This window comes from Sinocyclocheilus rhinocerous, unplaced genomic scaffold (genome assembly GCF_001515625.1).
Source record: "Sinocyclocheilus rhinocerous isolate Xijiao unplaced genomic scaffold, SAMN03320098_v1.1 scaffold1841, whole genome shotgun sequence".
Taxonomy (NCBI): domain Eukaryota; kingdom Metazoa; phylum Chordata; class Actinopteri; order Cypriniformes; family Cyprinidae; genus Sinocyclocheilus; species Sinocyclocheilus rhinocerous.
In genome coordinates, this window is record NW_015666172.1 from 26,435 (window position 1) to 36,818 (window position 10,384).

The window sequence follows — 10,384 nt, forward strand, 5'->3', positions numbered from 1 at the left end:
GTGCCCGTTATACAAGGTTTCAGTCATCGTTCAAAATAGTAAAAAGCTAGGACCGGAGGATAATAAGAGAACAGAAAAAGTGAAAAGTTTATTTAATTATTATTATTATTATTATTATTAATTCTTATAATTAACGTTTAAACAAATATGTAAAGGTTACTTTTCGAGAAAAAGTTAACTTTTTATTGAAAAAAGGTCACTTTTTATTCAAGTTAAGATATCTTTGGGTAGATCATTTTTTTGTACAGGCACATTCCTATACAAAGTCTTGATTACAAAAAGGTTGAACACAATGGCCCAACTGCAAGACAACAGAAAAGTATCAAACCATTGTTTTGACCAACAAATATTGTAATTAATACATTGTATAAATTAACAAAATTTGGACAGTGTGTTAAATTCTAGATAATCATTAATTTTATATTGAAGTGATGGGTCTCCAGCGGCAACTCAGAGTACTCCATCTGATAGCCTTAAAAATGATTCATCCAAAAGTTAAAATTCTGAAGATTATTTACTTACCCTCATGTTGTTCCAAATCTGCAACATGCTTTAAGTGAAAAACAAAATTAGAATTTCGAAATATTTTTTTTTTGATTTTTTCCCCCAATGGCTGTTTGTGACAAAGCCTGTCAAACTGCAAAAACGGGGGGGAAAACACACAATAACAGCACTTAAAATTTAATTCTCATTAAGTCTTTTTCAATAAATTTAGAAATGGCACCTTAATGCATCACACCACATTTGACGTCACTGAACTCATAATGCCATTGATTCTGGCACGTGTTGTAGGTAATGTCAAAGTGACAGTTTGATTTTGCGTATTGAGATTTGAGAGCTGCAGTGGAAGGAAAGATTTTGCATAACTAAAAATGTGTGTTTTACACTAAAATACAACAACCAAGAAGGGTGATTCTATATCTAATTCTATATAACACTGATACAGTAGTGATGCATATAAATACTATTCCTTGTGTTATACAGTATATAAGATAAAGATTGAAACTAAAACACAAAAATGAGACATTAGCATCAAACACTTGACAATTCTCAGAGAATAAATGACTAGTTTCGGAGTTAATTCTATCAAATTTATTTGGAGTGACAGCATGCAAAAGTGACAGTATCTGATGATATTCAAAATGTAACACTTCAACATGGCATTCCATTGAGACTCAGTAATTATGTAGCACCTGAATATTTGGACCTGTATATCTATAAACTCATATAAAAAGGTGCTATGATTATCAGCCATGCAAAGAGACAAAAAAAAAATCATCTCTGGAGTAGAAAATAGAATAAACAACCTATTCTACCCAGAAAGTACCTTTTATGGGGTTAAAACTTCCTCTGCACGTACCGTTTTAGTACAATCGTTTTATAGTCTGCCTATTTGTGAAGGTACTAGCAAGTCTTTGAAAGGGATTGCTTTCTAAGACCAGGAATCAGAGGAGTTCTTAATCTCAGAAACTGACAACCAAATATTTGTTTCCATGAACCCTGGCTCCAATCAGCAGTACAAAGACAGTTTACAAAGGCAATTTTTAAAGCATACAGCACATAGTACATGAGAGAAAAGCTTTCAGAATTCCTTGGTACACTTTAAAGCACTACTTAGAGACATAATACACCTGATCGATTGTTGCAACCTTTTGAATCCTTTTAAAGGTTTTTGAAGGCATGCCTAGTGTATATCTTGCAATTCTGACTTTTTTTGTCTGAATTCTGAGTGAATGGTTTGCATCTAGCAATTGTTTATTATTTTTTTTAAGTCATATTGATTAAAAAATAAAAAGGTAATTTTTAATCTCACAATTTTGACTTTTTCCCCCTCACAACTGCGAGATTGTCACAATTCAGACTTTTCTTCTCAGAACTAAAAGTTAATATCTCACAATTCTGTTTTTTTTTCTCAGACCTGCAAGAAAAAAGTCTAAATTGTGAGCTATAAGTTGCAATTACCTTTTTAATTTTTTATCCCGTGACGGAAACAAGCTTCCATACTTTATTCTTTTTATAGAAGGGTTTACTTAAAATTAAAGTTTTCATTTATCACTGTTATTTTAAAAGCATTTTTGTATTCTAGTGAACATCATGTCGGTCATTTAGAAGGTGTGTAAAGCAAATTTGCTTTTAGAAATATTTTCAGGAAAATCATGAGATCTTAATCAAAGCACTTCCAGCAATTTGTGGAAACATTTAAAGAAAATAACAGGACTCTGAAAAAATAAGCCAATTCTTTTCAGTCATCTAGAAGGCCAGACCCTATTGTGGCTAATACCACAAAGACAAAATAGATTTTGAAGTCTGTGCTATGCAAGACTTCCTACCCTTCTGTAAACCCTGTTCCTACCGTCAAGGACAAACACTAACTCTAAAGAGCTGCACTGATACAGTAAACTACATCTCTGTCAGTCACAGAGTAGAACTCACAGTTATCATGTGATTACAAACCTTTCTGCTTTCACTCCTTCACTTGTGCATCGACGGTTACATCCTTCATTACATCACATCCACAAAAAACTCACTGGGGTTGCCCATGGCCAAGTGGAAAGACTGCCTAGAGGCAGTTAGCTCAGGCGGGACGGAGCCCAGGTCTCGGGTTGGTGGAGCTCCTGGAGGCCCACCAGGGGTGCCGGAGGGGGGCAAGCCAGGGTGGGGCGGCAAAGTAGGCGTTTGTGGGTGTGGGGCTCCAAGTGCTAGGTGTGGGTGTGGATGTTGGGGCACCATCATCACCATCATTGGGTTGTAAGGGATGGGGATTCCAGGCGGATATGGGGCGAGATGAGCAGGCGGGACACGATGATGCGAGCGCTGGCTCGAGCGCTGACTCGAGCGGCTGTGTTCGCTAGGTGTGGCTGAGCCGTGGTCACGTCTCAGGTTGCTGCGAACAGAGTAATCTGATTCGCTGCCGCTGCCAGAACGCGAGTCAGCCCCGCCCCCACCAGGAGATTTATCATCACGTACGCTACCGCCCGCCGTGCTGCCAGACACGCTTTTACTGCCCCTTCTCTTCTCTCCGTCACTGCGTGCGGAGCCACTGCTGTGACTCCCTGAGAGAAACCGAGACAAGAACACAACAGTGTGTTGACAGGGCATAAAAAAAACTTTTATTTTTATACCACTATTAATTAAAAAATAAAGCTTATAGTGTTTTACAAGTCAGAACATAAAATGTTTTTAAAAATTATTATTACTACTATTACTAAAATACCATTATATACATTTAAAATAACACGGATGAAAACAAAACTTAATACAAATGAAAATAAATAAGTGCAGCATATTTGTCCAGCACTTTCTCAATTTTAGTTCCATAATGAAAATAAATGGATATAGACTGCCATTCAAAAGTACAATTTTTAAATGTTTTTGAAAAAAAAAATGAAAAAAAAGTCTTGTGAGGCTGCATTTAAACCATTAGTTAAAACAGTAATTCTGTGAAATAGTATTACAATTCAAAATAATTGTTTTCTATCTAAATATTTTTTTTAAATGCAATTTATTCCTGTGATGGTAAAGCTGAAGCCATTATTCCAGTCTTCAGTGTCACATGATCTTTCAGAAATCATTCTAATACGCTGATTTAGTGCTCAAGAAACAATTCTCATTATTATCAATGTTGAACAGTTGTGCTGCTTAATATTTTTGTGAAAACCGTAATACATTTTTTTTTCAGGATTCTCTGATGAATAGAAAGTTTAAAAAAAGAACAGCATTTGTCTGAAATATAATTTTTTTTATAGCAATGTAAAAGTTATTACTGTCACTTTCGATCAATTTAATGCTACCTTGCTGAATAAAATAATACATTTTAAAAAATAAAAATCTTACTGACTCCAAACCTTCGAACGGTAGTGTATGTGGATTTTCAAGAAATCTCTAGCAGTTTGTTCACAATTTGTGCCATGGGCGTGCACTGAGCGTCAGTGTAGTTTGTTACCTTCACTGTGCTGGCTGCCTGCACTGCCTGGGCCGTAGCTGTAGTTGGAGAGCTCATGGTAGGGAGGTGGCTGGGTGGAATAGGGGTGAGGGTACTGGTACGTGAAAGAGTGGAGCAGAGGCCATGGTGTTGCTCCCGGCAATGGAAGAGGGGCCAGAGTGTCCTGGTCTGATGCACCGCTGGAACCATCATTATCGTTAAGAGAAAGGTTGGCCATGTCTGAGAAGAAGAAAAATTGAGAGATTAAATAACATTATGCATTTAGGCAAAAATAACATTTATTTTGCTGTATGTGTATTTTTTTTTCTTTAAAATATGAAGCTGATTTTACTTACAATTTTCACAGTTACTGAAGTCTCCAAATATGTAATAACACTGTTCAGAGAAGGTGATTTTGTTAACAGTGTGTCTGATGAAACCAGCCTTTAGTAGGTTACTGGCATATTTACGAGCTTCCCGTCTGTCCTGAAACCCATCAATGTGATGATACAACCACTCAACCACATCAGAGCCTATTCACACAATCATAAAGTCAGAGAAAAACAAACATTGGATTAGATTGAAGGTCCATTTGTCTCATAGTCACAAAGATCATTTAGGAACAGTGTGTAAATACAGTCTCAGGTAAAAGCCTCTGACCTAAGAAAGCATTGGGAATAGTGATCTTTAGCCACATGCGGTCTCTGACCTCCAGACCGGACTCAGGAGATGCCATGGCCTTAGCAACCGATGCCATGTCAGAGCGAAGAGACAGGTTAAACTCGTCAAATCCTACAGACAGAGAAAGAGAGATTAAATAATAGGACTAAGAGAGAGTGTATGCTTGTAAAAGGTCTACAAAAAGTAAAGGAGAAAACAAGCACAATACTTACGTTCAGTTTCAGTGACAGATGAGCTGGAGGTGATTGTGCTGCTCGGGTAGGACGGAAACACCCCTGTGAGAGCCACTGAATGATTGATCCATGCTGCTGGATCTATGGGCTGGATCGGCTCATCTAAGACACAATATGGGGAAGGATGTTAGATAAACAAATCTCAAATAACATGATAAAAACAAAATTACACATTTACATACTGTAAAAACTGTAATATTGTGAAATTTTTCAATGTTGAAAACAGTTGCACAGTCTAAAATTTAGGTCGAAACCTTGATACATTTTGTCTCAGGATTCTTTGACGAAGACAAAGTTGAAAAGAACAGCATTTATTTGAAATCTTCTGTGACATTATTAATGTCTTTACTGTCCTTTTGACCAACTTAATGCATCCCTGCTGCATAAAATTACTTTTAAACATTTGAGCAGTAATTTATTAGGCCTAATAAATTCCATGCAATATTATAATTTTATATTTATGAAATATATATATAGGTATATATTACATAAATTAAACAGGAATTAAAATTAGACTCACTGCGTGGCAGGGTGAAATAACCTTGTGGAGAAGGGTCCCAACATTTTGCCACAGTCAGGGTGATGGGTCTAAGAGAATAAAAGTGATATTATAACATTGCAGGTTATATATTATTGCCTACTAATATATTTTTACTAATAATAACAACTTGCATAGAGTGCAATACTTGGTCCTCCTGCTGTAAGTCATGTCAGAATAATTTGATTAAGAATATGAGCAATATATTTATGAGAAAAGTGCACATGTTGTATTGACCAGTGGGAAACCAATGGGATTTTCTTTGAGCCTTGATTTCTGAGTTGGAGGATATGAAAATAGATGGATGGATAAATGGATCATCTTCTGTGGCAGCCCAAAAAAATTATAAAATACACTGCTAAACCTCCAATTCCACCAACGTGTATCTTTTGCTCTTCATTTTGTTGTATTAGTGTTAAAAAATGTACTGTTTATTGGAAATAGAAAGATAAATATGAAATTGTCATTTTTAAAAAGGGGATGTTCCCATGAAGACTTGAAGGCAAGCTTAAGGCAATTCTCACAGACTCACCCAGGTTTATGGACAATCTCACGGAGCAACCTGACCGCATCATCATTACTCATGTTCTCAAAGTTGATGTCATTCACCTGCACAGAAACAAGACAACAATCAGTCTAACAAACATTAGACCCAGTAATTAAAACAGAACTGCATTAACCCTGCAGCAATGAAAGTACTGATTCTTTGTTTAAGGGTAATTTCTACTGAAACGGCCACAATGTTTGTGTCTTGAAGCTGGGTGTGGCCTGAGAATACTGTCTTAGATTTTAATGTTGAGCATTTAAGTTTGACAGGAAATAAAATAGCAGTCACATCACTCATCTGACAGGCCAGTCCTCCATTAAAAAGAGTTCAGGATGTGCAGGTCTCAATTTGTGCCTGATTTCCCAGCACTAACCACTTTTTCCTATGAATGTGTATACACAAACACACACCTGCAGCAGCATGTCTCCAGGTTCAATGCGTCCGTCTGCAGCTACAGCTCCTCCCTTCATGATGGAGCCAATATAGATGCCTCCATCACCTCTCTCATTACTCTGACCCACTATACTGATGCCCAGGAAATTATACTTCTCTGTAGGACACAACAAACAGAAAGGAGCACATTATGAATTAAATACAATTCATATTTAATAAATAGCAGGACAGAAATGGAGGAACAGGTAAGAAATGGCACTAACCCATGTTAAGAGTGACTGTAATAATGTTTAGGGACATGGTTGAATCTGTGACACTGCTGAAAGAGGAAGCCTATAACAAAACAAACAAGAATTCATTAAAACTCAGTTAAATAAAACAAATTGTTCAATTGTATCAAATACAAAATTAAATTTCTGTCAACATTTACTCCCCCTCATGGTTCCGAACCAGTATAACTTTCTTCTGTGCAACATAAAAGATGATATTTTGAAGAATGTTGGTAACCAAACCGTTTCCGTTCCCTCTGACTTTCATTTTACGCATATTATATGGAAAATACAATGGAAGTAAATAGGAGCCAAAACTGTTTGGTTACCAACATTCTTCAAAACATCTTAATTTCTGTTCTGCAGAAGAAAAAAAAAGGTTTCATACCCTCTCCAGACGTGGGCGCTGTTTCCTGCGTCTGCGATGGCGTTTCAGCAATCTAGATGCTGTGCTCTGCTCAGTGGAGCTGCTGAACCTGATCGCAACATTTAGTAAAATAAACATTCATAATCAAGGCATAATCTGCAATATTGATTAATCAGTGCTTCTCAACTGGTTTTGCTTCAGGATAGAGATTTTATTACATAGGATATCTAATGGAAACCTAATATAACACAAACATACAAACCTTTTGTCTTCTACCATTGACAGATGAATTGGCATAAAAATTTTGTTGAGTTTGATTGGAAGCGTGGTTTTTGAAAAAACAAAATATAAGTCTATTGGTTTTGCTATCCTAACTATGTGCAAATATAATGTTCTGCAAAATATTATTTGCATTTAACGTTGTTTCCCATACTGCACGCAAACCTATCCGAATAGATCAAAACCCATTTTTGGATCGTGACCCACCAGTCGAGAACCACTGGACTAAAACCAAACTAAAAGCATACACTGATGCTGATACGCTCTTGTAAAGTTCAATCACTTGATTCAGATAACAGAAATAAAACCTTCTGACATTAAAAAAAAATTACACAACCTAAAACCAGAGATCTGATTGAAGTGGACTTCTGTAAAGGTGAAGCGTGTAATTTTCTTGACGCTACAAAACTTTTTCCAACTCCAATCCAATCTTTAATCAAGCACACTTGCTCGGACCTGCTCATCGTATCATCGTCATCTGAATCACAGAAGCTTGTGGTGTCCAGTTCACTGCTCATCACTGTGGTGGCACTCTCATAGCCAGCCAGGTGTCTGTCCATACGGGACTGTCCATTCATACGTGGCCCTGAGACAAAAAGAGAAAGAGTACAGCAAAATGAACATAGACTGCTTTGTCAACATATTGAAATACTATTGACATAATTGATAAAAAAAAATGATTAGGTAACGTCAATCAAGCAACACAGGAGACAGAACAGACCATGTTGATCCAAGCTCTCTCTGGGTCGAGGTCTCTCTCTCCTGAAAGACACGACTGACTCTGTCTCTGTCTGATCATCTAAGGACTCCAGGCTGCCTGCAGTGTTGGGACTGAGCGCACACACACACACACACACATGTAATGCAATGATTTATATTCAAGACACATCTGTACATCTTTGCATGCTGAGCAAACCTTAAATTTTTAAAAGCCAGCTGCCTCTAGCAAACCAATCTCAGATGAGAAATTGACAGCATGAGACCCTGGGGGAAAATCACATTCTTAACAAATATATTTGACTTATTTCCAGTAAAAAAAAATTCTTAGAACAAGATAAATTTACCTGAAAAGCCAAAACTGCTTTTAGATGTTCATAGAATTTATCTTGAATATAAGTAATTTACCATGTTTCATTAGCATTTTTTGTTTACTAGTTTTATCCCGCAAAGCAAATGTTTGACATATTTTGACTAATCTATGATACAGGCTGTCTGTCTTGAAAAGCAAATAAACAAACAAGTGAGTTTCCCTTCGAGTAAAGCTCCCATTCGACAACTCATAATATGAGAAAGTGTATTTTAAGGGATGGAGAGAGAACTGCTGCAGACAGCAACCACAAAATGACATTCAATGGCGCAAAACAGACATGCAGATTAACATACTGGAAGGAAGGGGGTCTGGAGTCTCCAATGCCCCCCGTCCTCTCGGCAGGAGGTGGAGGCAGGGGAGGAGGGGGAGGTGAGGGCTGAGACTGGACCTCTACCGGAGGAGCTGGGGGTTCGGCTGCAGGGGTATCTGAGGACACCAGCTAACAGAAAGAGTGAAGATTGGTGTGAGAGTGAATGTGATCCATAAAAAACAAGGACCCAAAAAGGACTGGGAAAAGATCTAATGACAATAATAACACAAATTATTTTTACCCAACACATACTCGTGGAGCTCATTCAAAAGTGTAAAACTGATCACACAATGCTTCAGGTCAAACATATCCAGTGTCTGGGCTTTACGTAACTACAATTTAAATGAGGACCAAGTTGGAGAGGTAAATAGCTGCAAGCAGACAGGAAACTCTATTCAGCTCTGTTCGGGGCGATCAAGCTTTTTGAAAAGCTTGAATAGAAGCGCAATACAAAATTTCACTTAACGAGAAAAGTAAAAACATCAACAATCTTCACAATCTGCAACAAAACACTGTATGCTAAAGCGTAAAAAGAGTCAAAGCCATGTACTTGAGATACGAAAGAAAAATCTGATGCATTATAAGAGGCCACATACAGTATCATTGTAAGCCCTTCTCCTTACGTCATGCTAATGGATGCTAGGTTATTGTACACTCCTCCTCAAGGGACCTAGAGCTATCCTGACGGTAGTCTACTATTTCCATCCCAGAGGGTCTGGTTTCATTCAAGCCTTTTGATTTAAGCACCTGCTTTTCTTTGAGGGCTTTTAGATGAGGCTGGATTTCAGTCTTCGTGTGAAGGGCCTGACACACACTATTGGTGCTCTTTAAAGTTTCACTGTGACAAATCAAAACAGACGTGTCGCTACAGGGATGACGAGCTTCAGCGAGGTTTAGTGAAATGGTGCAGTTTGCACTTATAAAACCGAGAACTGTTATGACACTATTAAGCATCATATTACAGTACAGTAAAATATATATATATATATATATATCGTTTGGGGGAAAAGCTACTGCTGAATGACAGAGAGAACTGGAACAGGAACAGTTCTTACCCAGGAGACAACTCTTCCATTGAAGCATGGCAGCTTGGCACTGTCGTCTGAGATCTCCTCCTTCACCACCCTGAGCAGACACAATTACCAAAAAGAGACAGAATTAAAATGAAGGAACACACATTTTCACAGATTTATGAATTTATACATAAATGCATGCATCTAGGCTATTTTGACTTTACTTATGGAATGGACTTAATTTACATACTTTAAAATATATTAAGAAAATATGAGTGCTTGCACATTTAAAAAAAACAACAACAACAACAACTCACTGTCACAATGCTGATATTTAATGTTAATATCCCAATTTTATATTATATTCTGTTCCCTGGCTCATGTCCCTCCTAAAATATATGACTATGGAAATATTTGTACATTTGAACTCTAATGTAATACTACACACATCTCATCCACAAGCCACACAATCTGAGGTGAATTCATGAATAATGAATTCAATAAGGATTTTTTTGTCGACTAATTGAGACAGTAGTAGTAATTTTTTTACTTGCCCAGTCAACAATTCTCACTGGCCGGACCACAAAAGACTGCTCAAAAGACTGCATTTCTGCTTGAAATATTTATATTACAAAAAGAAAATAAGCTAGTTGATAAACACGCAAACAAAAAATATATGCTGCTATTCTAAAGTTTAGAGTCAATATAATTTTTTTATTATTCCTTTTATTCAATAAAGACA

The 10,384-nt window shown here is 37.0% G+C and overlaps 1 protein-coding gene across 1 annotated transcript in view; it reads right to left on the reverse strand.

The window, feature by feature from the left end:
• Positions 1-2,032: 2,032 nt before the first annotated feature.
• Positions 2,033-10,384, reverse strand: part of LOC107731941 (segment polarity protein dishevelled homolog DVL-2-like) — a 16,202-nt gene continuing 7,850 nt past the window's right edge. Inside the window, exons 3-15 of the mRNA XM_016543167.1 lie at positions 8,613-8,758; positions 7,951-8,060; positions 7,686-7,815; positions 6,972-7,059; positions 6,578-6,647; positions 6,332-6,471; positions 5,907-5,983; positions 5,357-5,424; positions 4,816-4,938; positions 4,583-4,714; positions 4,279-4,455; positions 3,944-4,162; positions 2,033-3,053 (exon numbers count right to left, since the gene is read on the reverse strand). Coding sequence (XP_016398653.1) covers positions 2,503-3,053; positions 3,944-4,162; positions 4,279-4,455; positions 4,583-4,714; positions 4,816-4,938; positions 5,357-5,424; positions 5,907-5,983; positions 6,332-6,471; positions 6,578-6,647; positions 6,972-7,059; positions 7,686-7,815; positions 7,951-8,060; positions 8,613-8,758 — 2,031 coding nt within the window. The 3' untranslated portion in view covers positions 2,033-2,502. The remainder of the gene's footprint in view (positions 3,054-3,943; positions 4,163-4,278; positions 4,456-4,582; positions 4,715-4,815; positions 4,939-5,356; positions 5,425-5,906; positions 5,984-6,331; positions 6,472-6,577; positions 6,648-6,971; positions 7,060-7,685; positions 7,816-7,950; positions 8,061-8,612; positions 8,759-10,384) is intronic.